The sequence below is a fragment of the Oryctolagus cuniculus genome, chromosome X, assembly GCF_051225735.1.
Source record: "Oryctolagus cuniculus isolate XC-2025 breed Fujian yellow rabbit chromosome X, ASM5122573v1, whole genome shotgun sequence".
Lineage (NCBI taxonomy): Eukaryota > Metazoa > Chordata > Mammalia > Lagomorpha > Leporidae > Oryctolagus > Oryctolagus cuniculus.
The window spans coordinates 23,598,669-23,625,715 of record NC_142888.1 but is presented as its reverse complement, the minus strand read 5'-3'; the positions used below and the strand labels follow the sequence as shown (position 1 = coordinate 23,625,715).

The 27,047-nt window shown below is 40.1% G+C and overlaps 1 protein-coding gene across 14 annotated transcripts in view; it reads right to left on the bottom strand.

The window, feature by feature from the left end:
- SYTL5 (synaptotagmin like 5) overlaps nt 1-27,047 on the bottom strand; it is a 280,881-nt gene that overhangs the window by 140,269 nt on the left and 113,565 nt on the right. For all 14 annotated transcript variants that reach the window (XM_089324968.1, XM_089324966.1, XM_089324962.1 and 11 more), the window contains one exon: nt 5,001-5,489. In XM_089324968.1, the coding sequence (XP_089181094.1) occupies nt 5,001-5,119 (119 nt within the window). In that variant the 5' untranslated portion in view covers nt 5,120-5,489. The remainder of the gene's footprint in view (nt 1-5,000; nt 5,490-27,047) is intronic.

The window sequence follows — 27,047 nt, the reverse complement described above, 5'->3', positions numbered from 1 at the left end:
ATACTTAGAACTAAAGCACGCACAAACACACACACACACACACACACACTCACAAAGAAATAAAACATATGGAAACTGGAAGCTGAGAGCACAGATCCAACAAAGGGATCCTAGGGGATCTGAGTGGAGCACCAATAGTGTACACTGCAATTGGTATAAATCAATGGCACTACAGACCAACAAATAGGGTAATGACCACAGCCAGAAATTACTAAGTACATACAATATGCCAGCACTGCTTTAAATTCTTTAAAATATACTTTGTTTAATCCTTACAACAAACTTGTGAAGTAGCTAGTATTATTTCTATTTTGTCAAATGAGGGAACTAGATTAATTTTTGGAAGCATTTTTGTCTAAAATGACACACGGATTTCATGGTGTAACTAGGATTTGAACTGTAGATGCATGATTCAACAGCATGTACTCTAAACAGCATGGTACCCACTTGGGCATGTCATCTCAAAAAACAAAGCTGTTAAAAGCAGCAGAGCCTAAGTCATTTGGCCTGATATCTTAGGAGTTCTGAACAAGGAGAGACAATACATATAATATAATTATGCAGGACAAACACTCAACAAATACTAGCCACTATTATCAAAGAAGGGAACATAATATAAATTTCAAAATGTTTTTTCTATAAAATGTCTCTTTGGCTGGCGCCGCGGCTCAATAGGCTAATCCTCCACCTAGCAGTGCCAGCACACCGGGTTCTAGTCCCGGTCAGGGCGCCGGATTCTTTCCCGGTTGTCCCTCTTCCAGGCCAGCTCTCTGCTGTGGCCCAGGAGTGCAGTGGAGGATGGCCCAAGTGCTTGGGCCCTGCACCCCACGGGAGACCAGGAGAAGCACCTGGCTCCTGCCATTGGATCAGCGCGGTGCGCAGGCCGCTGCGTGCCATCCGTGGCGGCCATTGGAGGGTGAACCAAAGGCAAAAGGAAGACCTTTCTCTCTGTCTCTCTCTCTTACTGTCCACTCTGCCTGTCAAAAAAAATGTCTCTTTGATCTATAAGCTTTTTGCTTTGCTATTCTCAAAAAAGGTTTAAAGAGCTAAATATCAACTTCATTCTTTTTTAAAGAAATATTTATATATTTGAAAGTCAGAGTTACACCGAGGGAGGGGGAGGGGGAGGGGAAAGGGGGGAAGGGGGAGAGGCAGAGGCAGAGGCAGAGGCAGAGGCAGAGGCAGAGGCAGAGGGAGATGGAGAGGGAGAGGGAGAGGGAGAGGGAGAGGGAGAGGGAGAGGGAGAGGGAGAGGGAGAGGGAGAGGGAGAGGGAGAGGTCTTCCATCCGCTGGTTCACTCCCCAATTAGCTGCAACAGCTAGAGCTGCACCAATCCAAAGCCGGGGCTTCTTACTGGTCTCCCACATGGGTGTAGGGGCCCAAGGACTTGCACCATCTTCTACTGCTTTCCCAGGTAATAGCAGAGAGCTGGATTGGAAATGGAGCAGCCAGGACTCAAACTGGCACCCATATGGGATGCTGGCACTGCAGGCGGTGGCTTTACCCACTATGCCACAATGCTGGCCCTTCAATTTTGTTCCTGATAGCTCTATTATATATAATACAATTTGGGGGAAGACGTATGACCTAGCAGTTGGCACACCTACAACCTGTATTGGAGTGCCTGGGAGGTAAAAGGTGATGACATCTTAAGTGCTTGGGTTTCTGTCACTTATGTGGGAGATCTGGATTGAATTCCTGGTTCCTAGCTTTTTCCTGGCCCAATCTTGGCTGTTATAGGCATTTGTGGAGTGAATCAGTGGGTAGAAGCCCTCTCTGTCTTTATCTCTATGCCTTTCAAGTATATCAACAAACAAAAATTTTAAAATTGGCTAAATTCACTTATAGTATAAAAGAAGAGATAAAGAAGAAAAACAGAATGAGAACAAATGAAGAGGGAATATAATAGATTATTAAAGCTATTCAGAATGACAGAAACAGATATTCTAAACAAAGTCTTACCCATGTTTCTTGGGATCCAGTTATTAAATTGTTTCTTTCTGAAGAGTCAGGAGGTGATTTTTAATTCCCCTGAGAATATCACAGGCCATCTCCCATAAATAATGTAACAGTGCACTGCATTAGAAACTTTGGTCACTTTTCATGACTGGGCTATTAATAACACCAAAACTACCATTTCTGACTTCATTAAAATGATTAACTTCATTTTAGTGCCACATGAATACTAGGCATAGGAAAAATGCAATAATCTTAATAAAAACCACTGTTTCTGGGGCAGGAAATTGGCTTCATAGTTAGGCTGCCAGTTGTGATGCTCATACCCCATTTTGGAGTATCTGGGACTGAGTCAGCCTCTGGCTCCTGATTCCCACGGCCTACTAACGCTGACCTGTGGAAACAGCTTGGATGGCTCAAATGATTGGTTCCTGCCACCCACATGGGAGACCTGTCTCCCATGCGGGTACAGGGACCCAAGGACTTGGGCCATCCTCCACTGCCCTCCTGGGCCACAGCAGAGAGCTGGACTGGAAGAGGAGCAACCGGGACTAGAACCCGGCACCCCAACCGCGACTAGAACCCAGGATGCCGGCGCCGCAGGCGGAGGATTAGCCAAGTGAACCATGGCACTGGCCAAAAATTTCATTTCTTAAAGATAGGTTGAATAACTTGAGTGAACAGAAATGAAGCTCCTGGGCTATTAAGTATGAAATAAGCATCAGAAAAGAATATTTCAAGAGTAGGCATTTAGCCAAGAGGTTAAGATGCTAACACCACACATCCCAGTTCCTTGGTTCAGTATCCAGCCCTACTCCTATCTCCAGCTTCTTGCCAGTGGAGGTCTTGGGAGGCAGTGGTAGTAGCTCAGGTAATTGGATGCCTGTCACCCATGTGGGAGACCTAGATTGAGTTTCCTTTTTCAAAGTTTTATTTTATTTATTTGAGAGAGAAAGAGAGAAAGGGAGAAAGAGAGAGAGAGAGAAAGAGAGCGAGAGCGAGAGAGAGAGAGAGAGAGAGATTGGTTATATCTTCTGGTTCAGGGGTTGGGCCAGGCCAAAGCCAGGAGCCCAGAATTCCACCTAGGTATCCCATGTGAGTGACAGGGGCCCAAATACTTGGGCCATCTTTCACTGCCTTCCCAGGTGCACTAGCCTGGAGCAGGATCAGCAGAGCAGCTGGGACTCCAATTGGCACTTGGAAATGGGATGCTGGCATTGCAGGTGGCAGCTTAACAACAGTGGCTCCAGATTGAATTTCTATTGAATTCCAGATTGAATTCTATTTCTTGGCTTGGTCCTGACCAAACCCCAATCAATGCAGACATTTGGGAAATGAACCTGTGGGTAGAAGCTCTCTCTCTGATTCTATCCCTCTGTATGTCTTTATGTCTGTCTGTTTCTATTATCTCAAATAAATAAAAATTTAAAAGAATAGTTCAATGTATTTCCAATTTAAGGATCCTGATTACTTTAGGTACTGACAATTTTTGCAACATGCAAAAACAACTTATGACAAGTTTTCACCTCAAGTAAAATAAATCTAATATTCTGATTCTAGTTTGTATCATGCAAGACATAAAATCTATACATTACCTAGTTTACAGTGACTGGGGGGGGAATCTCTTGATTTCTGTTCCTTTCTTCAGAGGTGAGATATAATAATCAAATATATTCAACAACCAGAACAGTACAGGCAACAACTATCACAATAGATATTACAACTAATAAACATTATGATATAACCAATTCAGAGCAAATGATGCAATCAGTCAGAATGGTTGCTGGCTGAAACATATGTGAGGTCACACCCTGGGAACCAGCTAAATATCAGCCCTGTCCATAATGGGTGTAAAATTCAACTGTTCTGATAATATTTAACTTTCTTCACATAGAAATCTCTTTAGAAATCTAAGTGATTTCTGGGGATCTATGGACACTGTTCACTCTCCAGATACCTTCCTCCTTGCTGCTGTGGTGGGGGAAACTCCCTAAGGCTGAGCTGAGAAAGTCACTACAAATATATAATAACTAACATGCATTGAACCTACTTACACATCATTTTCCTCAATCTATACAACATTCCTATGAGGTAGTTACTATTATTATCCTAGTTTTTCCAATAAGGAAACCAAGTGTGGGGAGCAACTCGGACTAGACTAAGTTACTGGAATTAAGACTTATTCTATGCATCTGCTCTCCCACAATATGGCGCTGGGAGAGGAGAAAGCAGCTTCTACACAGCTGCCTCTTGCCAACTTGAGTGATGACCTCCAGGAGCTGATCCTGCTCCTGATTGGAGGAGAGCAGCGTACTCGGCGTGTGGGCAGCCGAGTTGGGATTGGCGGAGGAGGACTATAAAGGAGGAGAGAGACGGCATGCACCAGGAACATCTAAGGGGAACATCTATCTCAAGGAACACCTGTGCAGCCCCCGAGAGAGCCGGCCGGCGGTGTGCCGCTCCCCCGCGGAAGTGGGGAAAGTGGCCAGGGGGAACCGCCCTTCCACGGAGGTGGAAGGGACAGTAGCCAACCCGGGAAGAACCAGCAGCAAACCCGGGGAGGGCCGAGCAGACGAAAGAACAGCGCAGGGTCCTGTGTTGTTCCTCCACGAAGAGGGGGAGCTACATAATGGTGCCGTGACTCGGATATGAAGCCTAGGCAGGGTTCTGTGTCGTTCCTCCACGAAGAGGGGGAGCGACACCAAGGCATGCAAAAGTTGAGAAACCTGCTCAAAGTAACAGAACTGACACAATGTCAGAGCTGGTACATAAACTTGCCTATCCTTAATCTTAACAACTAGTTATGATGCCATAGGCAAATGAGTGTTCTCATTAGCACTATATTATTAACTCAATTCCATTGTCCTATATGGCTAAAGAGTGAAGTGGCAAAGATGTTTTCTAATATTTTTGTTAATGCTGAGAGTCCATGAAGTCCCTGATCATTATCTGTTTCTAGTGTGGTCCCATTTACCCCATTTCTAATCCAAAATGCTTCAAACAGAAAACAGTCAATTAGGTCAATAAGATAAAAAAGATGCTACCTTATTCTCTTGTCTTCCACTTTTTTCAAATATTCATCTCTCTTTAGGACTCCCAGGATCATTTCCTTCTCATGATCTAATAAAAATGACAGATTGATGAGCTCCAAGTTCTTAGACATGGTATTTCAGCAACAACAGCTCTGGGTAGCAGTTGCTGAATAGTCCAGAAGGTAAATTGTTGTCTATAATTCTTAAGGTTCCTGCTAACCAACCCAAAGTCACTCAGTTGTTTGGCATAAAGTGGTTTTATAAGATCTCTGAAGAATTACTGATTGTAGTCAAGCATTCTTTCAGGCTACACGGAAAACAGGCTCTGCTGTGATTAAATTCCAAGAAAGTCATTATCGTTTTAACTGAAAAATATATACAAAGCTCTTGCTGTGGTCTGCAGTCAGGTAGCAGCTGAGTGTCACTTATGATGCCCAACTTCAATCCTTCAGAAAGCTACAGAGCAGGAATCAGATCCGCTGGAACAGAAGGCAGCAAAGACTGGAAAGGTAGAGAAAAAAGGTAGAGAAAAATTAATCAGGTCATTTTTCCTATAGCAGTTGTAAAACTATCTAATTTTTGAAACATCCATGTACCTAACAAAATACAAATTTTAAGTCAGTAAACATGCATTCATTAAATACCTACTTTGGATATATATGTTTTAACATGAAATTGTACTTATATTAAGTGATATCAGGTAATCTCTGCAAATTCAGTTTTCTCCATTTCTGCTAGCTTGCTCTGCCAGCCATATCCTGTTGCCACTTTTGCAGCTGATCCTGGGTGAGCTGGGTCACAACTTTGGGATACTAGGTGCACAACCTGTCCCTTAAGTGGTTCCCTCCTTCTCTCTCTTTCCCTCTCCAGAACTAGGATCACAGTGTAAAAAGGCATGGTAGTGAAACAATTACAAATCTGTACTACACATATTAACCAGAATACACTTCATCAACAATGTTGAATGAAAAAAAAATTACGTCAAGTTGGGAATTGATAATTTCTTCTTTTTTTTTTTTTACAGAAGATCAGTTTAGTATACATTAAGTAAAGCTTTCAACAGTTTGCACCCCCATAGAAACACAAAGTGAAATATACTGTTTGAGTACTCATTACAGTATTAAGTCTCAGTGTACAGCACATTAAGGACAGAGATCCTACATGAGGAGTAAGTGCACAGTGACTCCTGTTGTTGACTTTACAAATTGACACTCTTGTTTATGGCCTCAGTAATCTCCCCATGCTCCAGTCATGAGTTTCCAAGGCTATGGAAGCCCCTTGAGTTCTCCGACTCTTATCTTGTTTAGACAAGGTCATAGTCAAAGTGGAGGTTCTCTCCTCCCTTCAGAGAAAGGTACCTCCTTCTTTAAAGACCTGTTCTTTCCACTGGGATCTCACTCACAGAGATCTTTCATTTAGGTGTTTTTGTTTTTGTTTTTGTTTTTGTTTTTTTGCCAGAGTGTCTTGGCTTTCCATGCCTGAAATACTCTGATGGGCTTTTCAGCCAGATCGGAATGCCTTTAGGGCTGATTCTGAGGCCAGAGTGGACAAGCATTTATTTAAAATAGAACAATTTCTTCTCACATGGGAAACTTGTATGCAAGTCTAGTAGCTGAGATTTTCTTAAAAACTGCACAATAGTATTGATAAAAAATAACAGGAAGGCCACCTGACAGTACTATTAACTTTATATTGATACTTCAAGAGCAGCATTCTCAAAATGATCCAAAATTATAACAATTGATATATAACTCAATGCGTCCTTTAAAGTTTCCTCATAAAATAAATTTTCCTGTCCTCATTTTGTTTGGAGAAAAGTGAGTCATAAATAAGTTAACTTGCTCAAAGTCAATCAGTTAGTAAGTAACTCAGAACACTCTGATTTCATGGACTAAATCTAATTGCCTCTCAGTGGCTCCAGGGAACAAAAGTATCCCATATGTTAGATATTCTATGGAATTTTTAAAAGTTATGTAGTCCAGCAAAAAAATGGATTTGTAAACTTAAACCAGCTTAATTTTTTTCTTCTACATAACTTCTCAGAATCCTTAACTTTCATTTTAAATTTTTATGTAATCCTCAGTTCAGAAAGGGTTATTTAACATTATTGGTTTTTATCTCAGCATGATATATTTTTATAGCTTTTAAATATAATACAATTGAGATCTTTAAAATGCTAGTTAGGGGAAAATCTAAATAACACATTCTAGAGATAAGCATTTGAAAGACAATTTAGAAGATATGTTTACATTATAGCATAATCAATAGTGAAAATTTTGATATAACCTAGTTACAGCAATATCATGGTGCAATTTTAAAATAAGATATTTACAACAGCTCACGACCAAGGTTTTCTTCAAGACTTTCGCCTTGATGTGCCCACCAATCCAAAGTTATTAAATTATAAACTCTGTCCAACTCTAACAACTTTCATGTATTGTGAAATTTACTTTATTACTTATCCTAAATCCTAAAACTTGATAAACACCATTCCCAAGATAGTATTGTATATTTCTGTAGTAAGTCCAATAAACTCAACTTTGCTCACAAAATTAAAACAAAATGAAATATTTAAAAATATACTGACATAGAAAATATCTAAACTACATTGTCAGTTGAAAACTACGCTTTTGAATGAACATATTTAATGCAGTGCAATAGATATATGTATGCATGTGTGTATACATGTGTGTATATATATATATATGATATGTAAATGCAAAGAAAAGGCGCAGAATGATACATACTGATTTATGAATCATGTTGCAGATACAGACCAGAATTAAATTGTTAGGACTTAGAGAAGGGATGAAATGAGGCCTATTTCTATATTGTTAATTATTTTTGACATGTTAATAAAACTACATATTATTTATATATTTTAAGAGATTTTATTGATCTTACTTGAAAGCAGAGTTACAGAGACAGGGAGAGACAAAGAGAGAGAGAAAAAACTTCTAGGGCTGGAGTTTTGGCACAGTGGGTAAAGCCACAGCCTGCATCCCATATTGGTGCTGGTTTGTGTCCTGGATGCTCCACTTCTGATCCAATGTGCCTGGGAAAAGCAATGGAAGATGGCACAAGTGTTTGGGCCTCTGTCACCCATGTGGGAGACCTAGAAGAATTTTCTGGCTCTTGGTTTCAACCTGGCTAAGCCTACCTCTCTGTAACCCTGACTTTCAAATAAGTAAATAAATCTTTGAAAAAGAAAAGAAAACTTCATCTGCTGGTTCATTCCTCAAATGGCCACATGACTACGGCTGGGCCAGGCTAATGCCAAGAGCTTCATCCACGTCTCCCATGTGGGAGGCCGGGGCTCAAGCAGTTGGGCCACCTTCCATTGCCTTCCCAGTTGCATTAGCAGAGAATTGGATCAGAAGTGGAGCTACCAGAACACAAACAGGTGCCCATATGGGATGCCAGCATTGCAGGTGGTGTCATAACCTGCTAGGCCACAACACTGGCCGTTATATCTTTTAACATTTTAAGAATTAATAGGTGTGGTAAATTACTAGAGAGAGGCTAAAAACTATTTTAAGAATTGGGTCTCAGAGCAGACATTTGGCTCAATGTTTAAGATATGTTTTGGTACACCTGCATCCAATATCAGAGTATCTGGGTTCAAATCTTAGCTCCACTTCCAATTTCAGTTTTCTGCTGATATGTGCCCTGGGAAGCAGCAGTAATGGCCTAAGTTGTTGGGTCCCTGCCATCCACATGGGAGAGTCAGATTGAGTATTATGTTCCTCTCTTCAGTCTGGCCCAGTCACAGCTGCTGCAGGTATTTGGGGAAGTGAGTCAGCAAATGTGAGCTCTTTCTGTCTCGGTGTCTCTTTCAAATTAAAAAAAATATTTGCAGCTATTAAAAATTTGCCCCTAGAAGAATGCAGGTAACATTGCCAGGATTAAGGAAGTTAGGGGGATATACCGGTTTTGGTGGGCAATAATAGATTTGGGTTTCAAAATGTTGTGAATTATGTGACAACTCTGATTCATCAGCATGATAGTTTTCCATTCTTTGTCTTCTATATAGGATTCCTCTAAAACTTAAATTTTATAGCAACCATTCTAATACTGAAAACATTTCAATGTCTTTCCTTTGCTTGTAAAAGTTCAAGTTGCTTACTATGGTTTACAAACCTTCAGCATTTGGCCCTTGCCTACCCTTCTCTTACACATCTATCCTCTAACCACATTCAATGCTCCATTCCTCTGAAGAAGCCATAATCTCTTTCACCTCCAGATCTTTCTACTTGAAAGACACTTTTTGGAACACTTCCATCTCATAATTCCTAAGTATCACAGGGATCTACTTAGATGCCCAGCCCCTATTAAAGCTTTGCCATCTGTAGCAAACTGAATAATGACTCCAAAGATGACCACTTCCTAATGCCCAGACCAATGAATAGGTGACTTCATATGGCAAAAACAGTAGCTGCTGCTGCTGTGATTAAACAAGGATCTTGAGAAGACAGACTAGCCAGGATTCTGTGGGTGGGCCCAACGCATTCATAACAGTCCTTAGAAGAGGGATACAGAAGTCAGAGAGTGAGGCTTCATGCCAGAAACAGAGTCTGCAGTGATGGACTCTGGAAGACAGATGAAGGGGCTACAAACCATGGAAGGTAGCTGTCCTCCTTAAGGCAAAGGAAAAGATTCTCCTCTGGAGCTTCCAGAAAGAAGTTGCACTGATTTCTGCTTCATAAGAATAATTATGGACTTCTGGCTTTCAAAACTATATGATAATACATTTGTGTTATTTTAAGACACTAGGTTTGTGATAATTTGTTACTGTAGCAATTGGAAACTCATACAGTATCTACATAACATATTTTTCATATACATACTGTCTACTCATGGTAGCATTTTATAAGTTGGGGTAGGCTAACATAGTGGTATTCAAAGTGCGGCCTGCAGACCTCTGGTGGTCTGCGAACTAACTACTTTACAATTATATTTTGCACCAAAAAACAAGGATAAGAATCTAACAGGAGTCACTGTGAACTAACTTCCCATTCAGGACCTCTGTTCTCAATGAGTTGTATTATGAGAGTTAACTGTAAAACTAGTTCTCAGAGTTTTCCTTTAATGTGCATGTGTGTGCAAATTGCTGAAATCTTTCCTTAGTATAGAGTTGGTCTTCTGTGTAGAAAGTTAATTGAAAATGAATCTTAATGGAGAATGGGACTGGAGAATGGGACTGGGAAGGGGAGAGGGAGGAGGAGGAAAGGGGGTGGGAGGGCGGGTATGGTGGGAAGAATCACCATCTTCCTAAAGTTGTACTTATGAAATCTGTATTCCTTAAAAAATTAATTAATTAACAATAAAAGAATCTAGAAATGTTTATACCAACCTGACAGACTAATTTTAAATCTGTTGAATCTAATGATAATTTACACTTGAATATTTTTACTTTTTAAATACATATTTATTTATTTGAAAAGCAGAGTTACAGAGGTTGCAAGGGAGACAGAGGGGTTTTTCATCTGCTGTTAGGAGCCAGGAGTTTCATCTGGGTCTCCCACGTAGGTGGCTGGGGCTCAAGGACTTGGGCCATCTTCCACTGCTTTACACAGGCTATTAGCAGGGAGCTGGGTTGGAAGGGAAGCAGTCAGGACACGAACTGTTGCCCATATGGGATGCTGGAATCACAGGCTGCAGCTTTATCCTGCTATACCACAATGCTGGCCTTTACATTTGAATTGTTAAAGTGTCGTACATCTCACTCGTCTATTCATTTGTTTTCATCATATTTTACAAAAGCATCAGTCTGCAACAGATTGGAAATAAGAATAACAAATTACCTAATCCTTCACCAAGGATATTTTAAAAATTATTTATTTGAATGCAGAGAAACAATGAAAGATAAACAGAGAAAGTAAGCAAGAGAGTGAGAAAGATATCTTCCATCTCCTGGTTCACTCCCCAGGTGTCCACAGCAGCCAGGGTTGGGCTGGGCTGAAGACAGGAGCTGGAAACTTCATCCAGGTCTTCCATGTAGGTGGTCAAAGCTCAACTTCTAAGTCATCACAGCTGCTTCCCAGGGTCTGCACTGGTAGGAAGCTGGAGTTAGGAGCCTGAGCAGAGTATTGATACCAGGCACTCTGACATGGGGTGAATGCGTCTTAAATGCTAGGCTAAATGCTCGCCTCCACCACAGATATTTTTAGTTTTTTTTTTTTTTAGAAAACTTTTATTTAATAAATATAAATTTCAAAAGTACAACTTTCGGTTTATAGTGGTTTTTCCTCCCATAACCACCCTCCCACTTGCAAACCATCCCATCTCCTACTCCCTCTCCCATCCCATTCTTCATTAAGATTCATTTTCAATAATCTTTATATACAGAAGATCAACTTGGTATATACTAAGTAAAAATTTCAACACATTGCACCCACACAGACACACAAAGTATACAGTACTGTTTGAAGACTAGTTTTACCTATATACTTCCTTTCCTCCAAGGTGATCTCAGGGTAGTCAGATATTTTAAAAGCTACTTGTCTTCTGCCACAGAAAGTGCTCCAAGAGGCCTTAGCAGAAGATAAAAGACATTTTATAACTCAACTTTGGGAGTCTCACAACATTACTTACATTACTTCTGCTGTGTTTCATCAGTCATCCCTGATTTAAAGGGAAGTGAATTAGATTCCAGTGGAATGGGAGCAGTGAGTAATCGGTGGCCATCATTAATTTACCTTATTTCAGTTCCTAAAATACAGGAAGTGTAAAATGGTGGTTATCAGGAACTTTTCAGATCAAGGGTAACCCATTTTTTTTCACTGCTTGATGGGAATGGAGAATTGCATGTGCATGATGATAATTTATCATTACTGAATCAGCACAAGTGTAAATACTTTTAACTGTAGAAAGTGAGGTAAGCAGGGCTTGAAATGCTCAACTGTTAAGACATATGAATACAAAAGTTATTGTTTTACATGCACAGACACATAAATAAGTGAAAAGGCAGCAGATAGAAGAAATGGAAATTTTCTGAAGCTCATCTATAAACAAATAGTATCATGGGTATTGGGACAAACACATTCCATGGCTTCCAGGTACACATGAGAGGATAACAGAGAAAAAAGAACGTTTTCAACATAGGGCCTGAAAAATAAAACTAACAGCTTCTCAACAGGTTTCTTCTCTAATATTTGCATATGCCCTATTATTTGCAGTAAAAATTCATAAGCCTTCTGGGGGACAGTTGATTCCATGGATAATCATTGAGAACTAAACACTCTCTACCTTGAATATATACACGTATTTTCTGATGACAAAGGGAGATAAATGCAGGGATTCACAAACTATGGACCCCAAGGGTTTACAGTCCACAGGGTAAGCACTTCTGATACAAAGTCTCCAGAATCAAAGGCTAGCTCTGTGTATCCTCTCAGAGTTGGAGATGGAGAAAAGTGTGGGGTAATGGAAAGAGCATAGGATTTGGAAACTAATGGAATTAAAATTCTACCCACTGAGAGAATAATATGGAGAAGCTACAATAAGCTTTCCAATTTCAGCTTACTCATCTGTAAAACAGGAATATTAGTCCCTACTTTATTGTTTTGTGTGAATATTAAAATGAATTAATAGAAGCAAGGTACCTAGCACAACGCCTGGCATATAACAGATGCTCAAAAAATTTTTAGAGCCCTCTATCCATTTTGTTCCTGCAGAAATTAAGCAATAATGTTATTAGAATGGATCAAACACACACCTTCCTTCCACTTGATTCACAAAATATCCAAAACTCTCCAGTCTTCTAGACATTCTATTAAGAATATGTTCTCCCTGATCAGTGACAACTAACCGAGCACCAAAAAGGAAACCTGTTAAAGTGAAATGAACACTATGAGAAACGGTGACTTGATCAGCCCTTGCCCTGTTGATGAACAACTTAATACGTTATCCCTCTTAGTATTTTTTGTATGTTCTACTTAATACTATTGGTTTAATTCTGCAATTAATACACAGTTATTCTTAAGTGTTGAAACTTAACTGAAAAGTGCTCCCTGTTAAATATAAGAGTGGAAATAAGAGAGGGAAGAGATGTACAATTTGGGACATGCTCAAACTGACTTGCCCCAAACGGTAGAGTTAGAATATACCAGGGGATTCCAATTCAATCCCATCAAGGTGGCATGTACCAATGCCATCTCACTAGTCCAAGTGATCAATTTCTGTTCACAATTGATCATAATGATAGGACTAAGAGCCAAAGGGATCACATAAACAAGACTAGTGTCTGAAAATATTAACTGATAGAACAAAAAAGGGAGAGAACGATCCAACATGGGAAGCGGGATACAGCAGACTCATAGAATGGCGGATGTCCTAAACAGCACTCTGGCCTCAGAATCAGCCCTTAAGGTATGTGGATCCGGCTGAAAAGCCCATGAGAGTATTTCAGGCATGGAAAGCCAAGGCACTCTGGAAAAAAAAAATGACCTAAATGAAAGATCTCTGCAAGTGAGATCCCAGTGGAAAGAACAGGTCATCAAAGAAGGAGGTACCTTTCTCTGAAGGGAGGAGAGAACTTCCACTCTGACTACGACCTTGCCTAAATATGATCAGAGTCGGTGAACTCAAAAGGCTTCCATAGCCTTGGCAACTCATGACAAGAGCCTAGGGTGATTACTGATGCCATAAACAAGAATGTCAATTTGTTAAGTCAACAACAGGAGTCACTGTGCACTTACTCCTCATGTAGGATATCTGTCCTTAATGTGCTGTACATTGTGATTTAATGCTATAACTAGTACTCAAATAGTATTTTTCACTTTGTATTGCTATGTGGGTAAAAACTGTTGAAATCTTTACTTAATATATACTAAACTGATCTTCTATATATAAGGAGAATTGAAAATGAATCATGATGTGAATGGAAGGGGAGAGGGAGCGGGAAAGGGGAGTGTTGCGTGTGGGAGGGAAGTTATGGGGGGAAGCCATTGTAATCCATAAGCTGTACTTTGGAAATTTATATTCATTAAATAAAAGTTAAAAAAAAGAATATATGCATTTATAAATCTTAGCAATTTCTTAGAAGACCACACAATTTTATGATTAAGAAGGAAATTGTTGGGATGGGCATCTGACAACATGGTTAAGATGCTGGTTAAGGGGTTGCATTGTAGCATAGTGTGTTAGGCTGTCACCTGTGATGCTGATATTTCATATGGGCACTCGTTTGTATCCCAGATGCTCTACTTCCAATCCAGCTCCCTGCTAATGCACCTGGTAAAGCAGCAGAAGATGGCCCAAGTATTTGGGCCCCTGCACCCATGTGGGAGACTCAGATGAGGCTTCAAGCTCTTGGCTTTGGCCTGAGCTAGCCCTGACCATTGGAGCCATTTGGAGAATGAACCAGTGAATGGAAGATTGATCTCTCTCTCTCCCCATGTCTCTGTATTTCTTTGTGTAACTCTGCATTTCAAATAAGTAAATCATTTTTTAAAGATGCTGGCTTTGAACTTCCAGTGATCTTTTACTGAGAGATTTTCTTCTTTTACCTTCTTTCGTATTGATGGCCGTGTTTCTGTGTTTCTGTGTGTAACACATCTTAAGCATATTTTGCAGGGCTGGATGTGGGGAGCAACCCGGACTAGACTAAGTTACTGGAATTAAGACTTATTCTATGCATCTGCTCTCCCACAATATGGCGCTGAGAAGGGAGAAACAGCTTCTACGCAGCTGCCTCCAGTTCAACCAATAAACTGTAGGACCTGCTCCTGATTGGAGGAGAGCAGCGTACTCGGCGTGTGGGTAGCAGAGTTGGGATTGGTGAAGAGGACTATAAAGGAGGAGAGAGACAACATGCACCAGGAACATCTAAGGGGAACATCTATCTGAAGGAACACCTGAGCAGCCCCCGAGAGAGCCGGCCGGCGGTGTGCCACTCCCCCGCGGAAGTGGGGAAGGTGGCAGGGGGAACCGCCCTTCCACGGAGGTGGAAGGGTCGGTAGCCAACCCGGGAAGAACCAGCAGCAAACCCGGGGAGGGCCGAGCAGACGAAAGAACAGCGCAGGGTCCTGTGTCGTTCCTCCACGAAGACGGGGAGCGACATAATGGTGCCGTGACTCGGATATGAAGCCTAGGCAGGGCTTAGTGTCGTTCCTCCACGAAGAGGGGGAGCGACAGCTGGACGAGTGGTGACAAATTCTTTCAGTTTCTGTTTGCTATGAAAGGTCTTTATTTCACCTTCATTCACAGATGAGAGCTTTGCAGGATATAATATTCTGGGATGGCAGTTTTTTCTCTCAATACTTGGGCTATATCTCCTCATTCCCTCCTGGCCTGTAGGGTTTCTGATGAGAAGTCTGCTGTGAGTCTAATTGGAGATCCTCTGAGAGTAATCTGATGTTTCTCTCATGCACATTTTAGAATCTTTTCTTTATGTTTCACTGTGGTGAGTTTGATTACAATGTGTCATGGTGAGGATCTCTTCTGGTCATGTCTATTGGGGTTTCTATGTGCTTCCTGTACTTGGCTGTCTCTTTCCTTCTCCAAAACGGGAAGTTTTCTGCTAGTATCTCACTAAAAAGATCTTCTAATCCTTTCGCTCCATGCCTTCAGGAACTCCTAGAACCCGAATGTTGGGTTTTTTAATAGTATCCTGTAGATTACCAACAATATTTTTTAGATTTTTAATTTCCTCTTCTTTTCTTTGGTTTGACTGTATACTTTCCTGTGCTCTGTCTTCTGATATTCCCTCTTCTACCTCACTGATTCTGTTTTTAAGGCTCTCAAATGTGTTTTTCATTTGTTCTATTGAATTCTTCATTTCATTTTGATTTCTCTTCAATATCTCAATTTCATATTCTACTAAATTCCTCATTTCATTTTGATTCCTCCTTAAGATTTCATTTTCACGAGAGAGATTTTCTGTCCTGTCCTGCATGGATTTCAGTAGTTCATGCATTTGTTTTTGATTACTTCTAAATATTCTTATTATAAATTTTTTGAGTTCCATTTCTTGCATTTCTTCTATCTCATCATCTTCATAATCTTGTATTGGAGTGTCATGTTCATTTGGGAGTGTCATGATGTCTTCCTTGTTCTTGTTTCCTCGGTTTTTGCATTTGTTGTTTGGCATTGTGGAGATATTTTTTGGTTTCTTCTTTTTCTTCACTGTGGCGAAATAAAAGTTGAAAGAAAAAAAAAAAGATGCTGGCTAAGGTGCTGGTATCCCACATAGAAGTACCTGGATTTCCTTCCTGGTTCCAGCTCCTGACTCCAGATTCCCACTAGTGCAGACCCTGGGAGGCAGTGGTGATGGCTCAAGTAATTGGGTTCCTGCTACCCACATGGGAGATATGGATGGAGATCCTGCCTCCCAGCTTCAGCCCGGCCCAGCACTAGCTATTGCAGGTATTTGGGGGAGTGAACCAGCAACTGGGAGTATGCTCTCTTTCTTTCTCTCCCTTTCTCCCTTCCTGTGTGTGTGTGTGTGTGTGTGTGTCTGCCTGTCTGTCTGTAACTCAAATGTATAAATATTTAAAAATCAGTATTGTTACTAATATTCTTTTATATATAATACACTGTCTCACACTACTAAAGGAAGTTTAAAAATTCAGAAAATAAATCTAGTTATGCAGTATTATTTCAATTGTGTTAAAAAGAAACACATAGGGGCCAGTATTATAGAACAGTGGGTCAAGCACCTGCCTGCAAACCCAGTATCCCTTATGAGCCCCAGTTTAAGTCCCAGATCTAGCTCTCTGCTAAGGCTCCTGGTAAAGTAAGTGGAAGATGGCCTGAGTATTTGGGCCCCTGCCAATCCTGTGAGAGACCTGGATGGTGTTCCTGGCTTCTGGCTTTGGCCTGGCTTATCCCTGGCTTTTGCAGCCATTTGGGGAATAAACTAGTGGATGGAAGATCTCTACCTGTGTTTCTCTCTGTCTCTTTCTCTCTATTTCTATCTGTCTCTCTGTAATTCTTCCTTTTATATACATATATCTTTAAAAAAGGGAAACACATAAACACCTAAATATTATCGTAAGAGAGAATGGGAGAAAAAAGTCAAAATATTAAGACTATCTATTGGTCTAATAAGAATCAGCACCAGTTGTACCATCCTAGCAAGAACTGAAGAAGGGCCCATCCACATCACAACAGTACTAAGTGACAGCTATTGGTGCCGTAAGCCCCGGCATCACCAAGACTTGTCAGTGGGACAAAGGGTCTGCCCCCTTTGTGTCCCTCAGGAATAAGGCCCGGCTATCACAATCCCTAGTGTAACGTACACTGAACTCTCTGGAAACTGAGATACCCAGCTTAGGAGTCACATTCATTTTAAAGCGACACTTCTACCCCTATCAACTGCAGCAGATTAGATGACTGAGTCACATATAAATGCAGCTAACATTGACTAAAGCAAAATAAATCACTCAGAGGTTAAACTTCTGAGCTCACCTAGAACTAAAGCCAAAGCAACAAGCCAAGTGATAACCTGCATTCCTAAACAATAAACTCTTTTCACAATTAAATCTGCACCATAAAGAAGAAAGGACTATTTCACCAGATGTGCAGATATTAACATAGGGACCAGGAAGAATGAACATGCAATATACCAAGATACATCCAAAAGAACACAATAGTTCTTCAGAATTAGATCATGATTTGAAGGAAACCTATGAAATGATAGAAATAGAATTCAAAATATTGATTCTAAGGAAACTAGGTGCAATGCAAGAGACTACAGATAGCTTGAACAAATGAGGAAATCAATAGATGACACAACTGAAAAATTCACTAAGGAGACAGAAATCATTAAAAAGAACCAAACGGCCAGCGCCGCAGCTCACTAGACTAATCCTCTGCTTGTGGCACTGGCACACCAGGTTCTAGTCCTGGTCGGGGCGCCGGATTCTGTCCCAGTTGCTCCTCTTCCAGGCCAGTTCTCTGCTGTGGCCCAAGAAGGCAGTGGAGGATGGCCCAAGTGCTTGGGCCCTGCACTAGCATGGGAGACCAGGAGGAAGCACCTGGCTTCTGGCTTCGGATTGGCACAGCGCTCCGGCAGTAGCGGCCATTTGGGGAGTGAACCAACGGAAGGAAGACCTTTCTGTCTTTCTCTCTCTCTCTAACTCTGCCTGTCCAAAAACAAACAAACAAAGGGGCCAGCGCTGTGGCGCACTGGGTTGCAGCCCTGGCCTGAAGTGCCAGCATCCCATATGGGTGCCAATTCTAGTCCCAGCTGCTCCTCTTCTGATCCAGCTCTCTGTTATGGCCTGGGATAGCAGTAGAAGATGGCCCAAGTGCTTGGGCCCCTGCACCCATGTAGGAGACCCGGAAGAAGCTCCTGATTCCTGGCTTCAGATCGGCGCAGTTCTGGCCGTTGTGGCCATATGAGGAGTGAACCAATGAATGGAGGTCCTCTCTCTCTGTCTCTACCTCTCTCTGTAACTCTATCTTTCAAATAAACAAAGAAAATCTTAAAAAAAAAAAAGAACCAAACAGACTGTGGAGATGAAAACTTCAAGCAGTGAGATAAAAAATACAGTTGAGAGCTTCAGTGGCAGAATAGATCAAGTGGAGAAAAGAATTTCTCATCTGGAGAACAAGACTTTTGAAATAACCCAATCAGGGCCGGCGCCATGGCTCACTAGGCTAATCCTCTGCCTAGCGGCACTGGCACACCGGGTTCTAGTCCCAGTAGGGGCGCTGGATTCTGTCCCAGTTGCCCCTCTTCCAGGCCAACTCTCTGCTGTGGCCCGGGAATGCAGTGGAGGATGGCCCAAATTCTTGGGCTCTGCACCCCATGGGAGACCAGGAGAAGCACCTGGCTCTTGCCTTCGGATCAGCGCGGTGCACCGGCCGCAGCGTGCCAGCCGCAGCGGCCATTGGAGGGTGAACCAACGGCAAAGGAAGACCTTTATCTCTGTCTCTCTCTCTCACTGCCCACTCTGCCTTTTAAAAAAAAAAAAGAAAAGAAAAGAAAAGAAAAAGAAATAACCCAATCAGATGGGAGAGGGAGTAGGAGATGGGATGGTTTGCAGGTGGGAGGGTGGGTATGGGGGAAGAACCACTATAATCCAAAAGTTGTACTTTTGAAATTTATATTTATTAAATAAAAGAAAATAATACAATCAAAAATAAAGAGAAAATAATTTAAAAGAAGAAAGGTTACATAAAAATGGGATAGCATTTAAACAACCAAATATTCATATTATAGGCATTCCATAGAAGAATAAAGGAAAAAAAGATGTTGAAACATTCCTAAATTAAATAATAGCTGAAAATTTCCCAGGTCTTGGAAGAGACATGGACATCCAGATACAGGAAATGCATGGATGCCAAGCAGATATAACCAGATACATATGTAGTAAAACTGTCAAAAGTTAAGGACAAGGAAAAAATCAAAGAGAGCAAAAGTGTCAAGTTCCAAAAATGGAATGCCAATTAGACTAATAATAGACTGATACAAAAGACAAAATTTTAAAAGAAAAACTACTTATATCCTTGATGAACATAAATGCAAAAATACTTAACAAAATACTAGTAAACTGAATGCAATACCACATCAAAATGGTCACGCCTCACAATCAATTGGGATTTATCCCAGAGATGCAAGAGTGAGTCAATATTTGCAAATCAAGAAATGTCACAAATCACATCAATATAATGAAGGAAAAAAAGCCACATTGTCATTTCACTCAATAGATGCAGAGACAGCATTTGATAAGATGAAACATCATTTAATGATAGGAAAAAATCCACAAATTAAATTTAGAAGGAACAAGCTTCAAAATGATAAGGTTTTATGTGACAGACTAACAGCCAATATCATACTGAATGGAGAAAAGCTGAAAGCATTTTCCCTCAGATCTGGAACAAGACAAGGGTATCCATTTCACCACTCTTATTCAATGTAGTACTGGAAGTATCAGCAAGCACAATTAGTGAGGAGAGATAAATAAAGGGCATCGAAATTGGAAAGAAGGAAGTAAAATATCCATGTTTGCAGATGATATGATGTTGTATATGGAAAAACCTAAACACTCCACCAAAAAGCTGCCAGACCTGATAAACCAATTCAATAAAGGTGCAGGTTACAAAATACCATACAAAACAGGAACTTTTTTATGTTATTAATGAACTGACAGAAAAAGACACCAAGAAAGAAATTGCATTCATAATAGCCACACACACAAAATCAAATGTTTGGGAATAAATGTAACCAAAGAAGTGAAAGATCTCTATGAGGAAAATTATAAAACAATGATAAAAAATCAACAAGGACACAAAAAATGTAAAAATATTCCTTGGTTATGAGTTATAGAATTAATATAATTAAAATATCTATACTACATATAGCAAACTACAGATTCAATGCAATCCCTATCAAAACACTAAGAGCATTCTTTAACACACAATTATTCTTAGGTATTTAAAATTAACTGAAAAGTGATCCCTGTAAATATAAGAGTGGGAATAAGAGAGGGAAGAAAAGTATAATTTGGGACATGCTCAAACTGACTTGCCCCAAATGGTAGAGTTAGAAACATACCAGGGGATTCCAATTCAATCCCATCAAGGTGGCATGTACCAATGCCATCTCACTAGTCCAAGTGATCAGCTTCAGTTCACAATTGATCACACTGATAGGTCTAAGAGTCAAAGGGATCACATAAACAAGACTAGTGTCTGCTAATACTAGCTGATAGAATAAAAAAGGGAGAGAATGATCCAACATGGGAAGCGGGATACAGCAGACTCATAGAATGGCAGATGTCCTAAACAGCACTCTGGCCTCAGAATCAGCCCTTAAGGCATTTGGATATGGCTGAAGAGCCCATGAGAGTATTTCAGGCATGGAAAGCCAAGACACTCTGGAAACAAACAAACAAACAACCTAAATGAAAGATCTCTGCAAGTGAGATCGCAGTGGAAAGAACAGGGCCATCAAAGAAGGAGGTACCTTTCTCTGAAGGGAGGAGAGAACTTCCACTTTGATTATGACCCTGTCTGAATAAGATTGAAATCGACGAACTCAAAAGGCTTACATAGCCTTGGCAACTCATGACTAGAGCCTAGGGAAATTACTGATGCCGTAAACAAGAGTGTCAAATTGTTAAGTCAATAACAGGAGTCACTGTGTACTTACTCCTCATGTGGGATCTGTCCTTAATGTGTTTTCCAATGTGATGTAATGCTATAACTAGTACTGAAACAGTACTTTACACTTTGTGTTTCTGTGTGGGTGCAAACTGATGAAATCTTTACTTAATATATACTAAATTGATCTTTTGCATATAAAGATAATTGAAAATGAATCTTGATGTGAATGGAATGGGAGAGGGAGCGAAAGGTGGGAGGGGTGCGAGTGGGAGGGAAGTTATGGGGGGGAAAGCCATTGTAATCCATAAACTGTACTTTGGAAATTTATATTTACTAAATAAAAGTTAAAAAAACTAGCATAAAATAAAAAAAAAATCAAAAACACTAAGAGCATTCGTTACAGAATTAGAAAATACAATCCTAAAATTCATATAGAATCAGAAACCACCTAAAAATCGCAAAAGCAATCCTGAGAAACAACAACAAGGAAAAAAACAGTCAAGCTGAAGGCATCACATTATCTTATTTCAAAGCATACTAGAAAGCTCTAGTAATTAAAGCAGCATGGTACTGGTATAAAAACTGACACATAGAATAATGGAAGAGAATACAGAACCCATAAATTAATTCACTTACATACAGCCAACTGATTTTGACAAATATGCCCAGAACATATATTGGAGAAATGATAATCTTTTTAAATAAATGCTGCTGAAAAAAACTGGATGGTTAGGTGTAGAAGAAAGAAATTAGATGCTTACCACTCACCATACACAAAAGTCAACCCAAGATGGATCAAAGACTTTAAGTTAAGGCCTGAGACTATGAAGTTGCAGGAAGAAAATGTAGCATAATCACTTCAAGACACTGGTGTAGGTGATGACTTCTTGGATAAGAGCCACAAAGCACAGGAAACAAAACAAAACTAGACAAGTGGGGTTATATCAAACTCAAAAGCTTCTGAACAGCCAACAAAACAATCAATAGATATGGAGGCATCCAACAGGATTGGAAAATATTTGTAAACTACTTATTAGAAAAAGGATAAGTATTCAGAATATATCAGCAAAAAGAAAATCAAATATTTCAAAATAAAAACCAAGCAATCTAGTTAAGAAATGGGCAAAGGACCTCAACAGACAATTAACAAAAGAGGAAATACAAATGGCCAACAATTACATGAAAGAAAAATGATCAACATCACTAGCTATCAGGCAAATGAAAATCAAAACCACATGAAGTATCTACTTGTCCATGTCAGAATGGCTATTATCCAAAAGACAAAAAGTAAGAAATGCTGGTGATGATGTGGAGAAATGTGAATTTTTATATACTGTTGGAGAAAAAGTAAATTAGTACAGCCACTGTGGAAAACATTATGGATGTTTCTTTAAAAGCAAGAAACAGTCATGTCATATGATCCAACAATCCTACTGCTGGGTACATACTCAAAAGACATGAATACATTGTATCAAAGAGATACCTTCACCACCATGTTTATAACAGTACTGTTCAAATAGTCAAACTATATAAACAACCAAAGTGTCCATCATCAGAGGAAGGGATAAATAAATCAAAATGAATGAAACAGGAAGACATCACACTGAGTGAAATAAGCTGGACACAAAGACAAATATCATATGTTATCCTTTATATGTGGAAGCTAAAATTATAAAAGAAAAATGAATAAACAAAAAAGAAATGCCTGTGTATCACTATTGCTGTAAATATTTTTGTCAAAATTTTTTATCTGTCAAATAGTTTTAATGTTCTGTTATTTCTTTAAAATTCACAGTTTATGAGTGAAATGGACATCTTTTCACTTGTTTACTGCTATAGCCCTTGTCTATAGTCCTTCTGAATTACGGTATTTTTAGTTTTTACTTGTTGAACCTTTTCAGTGGAGTATTAGGCTTTGAGAAAGAGAGAAAGGAGAGGAAACTTGAGAAATATGATTATATTCTTAGAATTGCATCTATGAACTACATTTAATCTGTCTCTTTGTATTAATATTGCATTAACATGTAGTAACAGTTGTAGTAATTATTTTGCATTTGTTGTGACCCTAAGAATCTAATGTGTTAATATATTATTTTAAACATAAAAAAGTAAACTTTTAAAAACTTGATGAATGGGGCTGGCACTGTGGAGTGTTGGGCTAAGCCTCTGCCTGTGGTACTGGCATCCCATATGGGTGCTGGTTCATGTCCCAGCTTCTCTTCTTCTGATCTAGTTCTCTGCTATGGCCTGGGATAACAGTGGAAGATGGCCTAAGCGCTTGGGTCCCTGCACCCACATAGGAGACCCGGAAGAAGCTCCTGGTTCCTGGCTTCAGATTGGCTCAGCTCTGGCTGTTGTGGCCATTTAGGGAATGAACCAGAGGTTGGAAGACCGAAAGGTCTCTGTCTTCGCCTCTCTCTGTCTATAACTTTACCTCTCAAATAAATAAATAAAATCTTTAAAAAAATTGATGAAAGAAAAAATACATAATTCTAATAAAATCATTAAATAAAAATCCAACAAATACCATTTCCATCAAAATATATTCTAGGAGTGACTATTTAGCCAAGTAGTTAATATATGAGTTAAAAAGTCTACATCTCACATTGGAGTATCTGAGTTTGTTACCCTGATCCAGCTCCTAACTCCAGGAGTTCCTGCTAATGTCAATCTGGGGAGGTGGCAGTGATGACTTAAGTAATTGGGTTCCTGCCACTCACATAGAGACCTAGACTGAGTTCCTGGCTCCTGACTGTGGCTGTAGTCCAGCCTTGACCTTTGTTTACATTTTGTGGAGTGAACCCCATCCATGCTATCAAACAGGGGAGTAACTTGCAACTCCAGGAAGATCTATTTTAAACTAATTATGAAGCTGACTTTCACTTGGACATACAGATCTCTCTTCTAGAAGAGTAACTGCTCATAAAGATATGCAGGTTGTTGCCTCACATACTTAGGTTTCCCATTAGTCTGGTTAGTAATGCCATATTTGCCACAAAGAACAAGAAGCTGTGGAGTGTAAGATGAATAACATTCTTGCTCCTCAAAGGTTCTTGTATACCATGGCCTACATCTGCTGTTGAAAAACATTTTCTATTAAGAAAACAAATACCTAATATTTTGAATTTCTGGGGAACAGCAGCCAAAATCACAGTTATTTTGTTCTGTATATAATTTTCAGTAACAAAACAAATATCCAAAAATATTGACCAAATTAAAAACACAATAATAATTGAGTAGGCTTTTGTGGTGGAATGAGAAAGCCATGCCAAGATGGCCGCTGGTAAGCGAGAGTCAGTTACTCAGGAATGGCTTTGAAACCCACCTGGCAACGGAGCTTGCCTGGCAACAGGGTGTGATTGGATGGCTTTGGAAACCACATGGCAAATGGAGCCTGCTTGGCAACAGGCTGTGATTGGTTAGGGCATAGATTGCCCCTTGACCGGATTGGCTGCCTTGGCTATATAAGCTGTTGTACCAACTGAAATAAACGAGTCTACAGGCTGCTCGCCTCTGGCCCACTTTCACCTGACTCCCGGAGTCTGTGTAGTGACATGCCTCTTGCCCCCACCACGCTCCTCCTCTCAGGAACGAATCTACAGCAAGAGGCTTTTTTCTAACACATCTACTAATGAGAAGAATGGAATTTTTAAAAAAGATTTATTTGCTTGAAAAGCAGAGTTACAGAGAGGCAGAGGCGGGGCGGGGGGGGGGGTGTCCTCCATCCACTGGGTCACTCTCCAGTGGCCCCAACGGCTGGAGCCGAGCCGATTAAAGTCAGGAGCCAGCAGCTTCCTCCGAGATTTGTGCCATCCTCCACTGCTTTCCCATAGCAGAGAGCTGGATCGGAAGTGGAGCAGCCGGAACTTGAACCAGCAACCATATGGAATGCTGGCACTGCAGGCGGCGGCCTTACCCACTATGCCACAGTGCCAGTTCCAAGAATGGAATTTTAGGGCACATTACATTCAACTTAGTTAAGGTCCAAATTTAGTATTCAATTCAAAAATATTTATTTATTTTTTTGTTTATTTGAACAGCAGAGTGATAGACTGATATGGAGAGAGACAAAGAGATCTCTATGTGCTGGTTTACTCCCCAAATGGCCACAATGTCAGATTTGGAGCAGGCCAAAGCCAGGAGCAGGGAACTCCTTGCAGGTCTCCCACATAAGTGATGGGGAACCAAGTACTTTGGCCATCTTCATCTGCTTTCCCAAGCACATTAGCAGGGAGATGGATAGGAAATAGAGAAGCCAGGATACAAATTGGCACTCTGATATGAGATGGCAGCATGGTAAATGGTGGCTTAACCTTCTGTGCCACAATGCCACCCCTCCCCCCAATGTAGTATACCTATCATAAAAACCGATGATAGTAGGTCTGGTCCCACAATGAACCTACTGAATCTTATTCTCAGTTTTCACAAGGGGCCTCAATGATCCATGTGCAACTACTCTTGTCTACAATTTCTTAATACATTCAGGGCTATTTTTCAGAGAAAACAATGAAAGCTGTGCATCCTAGGAAAGATTCACAAACCATTTCAAGTCCATTCAAGACTCCTATATGCTCCGTGCCCTTGAGGTTATGAACCCAGGGACTTATTGCTAGGCCACGCACAGGATGAAAATGTTCTAAAATTAGATTGTAGTGATAGTTAAACATCTGTGAATGTACCAAGTGGATTATATACTTCAAAGTGTTGAACTGCATGGTATATTTCATTACATTTATTATTTTTTAACTCAGAATGTGGTTCTGTCAGGCAATTGTTTATTTTAAAATCTTCCTATGGTGTCCCAATGGACAGCTCAAGGGAGAGTTGCAAAGACTTTAGGTTTTAGAGTCAGGAATGTTCTTAGTTAAAAATCCAGCATTGGAGATGGCGATATGGTATAGCAGGTAAAGCCACTGATTACAATGTCAACATCCCATATGGGCGCCAGTTCATGTCCCAGCTGTTCTACTTCCAGTCCAGCTTCCTGTTAATGGCCTGGGAAAAGCCTTAGAGGATGGCCCAAGTCCTTGGGCCCCTGATACCCACGTGGGAGACCCAGAAGAAGCTCCTGCTCCTGCTTTGGCCTAACCCAGCCCTAGCCATTTTGGTCATCTGGGGAATGTACCAGCAGATGAAAGATCTCTCTCTCTCTCTTTTACTGTAACTCTTTCAAACAAGGAAAAACCAGCATTGCTACTACGTTATAAAACAAGCTACTTACCCTCCCCAAACCTCAGTTTCTTCTCCTGTAAAATGGGAATGATAATGGTATTCACCTCACAGAGTTCCTGGGAAGATCAAAAGGAACTTCTAATGTCAAATTCCCAGATGAGTATCTGTCACATGTCCCTTTTTCACGTGAAGTGATTGGATTCCTCAGACATCAAATGCAAAGCCAAAAATAAATTATTATATATCTCACAGTATCTAATTCTTAACTAATCATAAATGTCCTATCATCCATGTTGTATTACGTTTTTATTGGGTTACGTATTTCCTGCTCTATTATTATATTTGTCTCAATTTTTTTTCCTTATGAAATAATAAATACTCAAATAGTATTTATATACAAGTGTCAGGTCTTGATCTAAAGCCTTGGTTTACCTATATTACCTAGTTCTATCTTCACATCAACCCATTGATTTTTAGTTACTTTTATTATTCCCAAAATAACATATTGGGAAACTGAGGCAGAGGGAAATCAAAAAACAGGTGAAGCCAGGATTCAAACTAAGGCTATCTCCTTCTAGTGACTGTGTTCTTGATCACTATACTGTATTATAGAATTAAAGATTTTTATATATACACATAATATATTGCATAGTAGCATAAAACAGAGATATATGTATATATATATGTGTATGTGTATGTACAATATTGTCTTGGTCAATTTTCTATCAGTACTCAGTAGTGCTTCTTTGGAGGGTGCACATTTAGGCATACCAAAGGCTTATATAAAGATGTACAGCTTCACAGACACATCTGAAAAATGAAAGAATGATT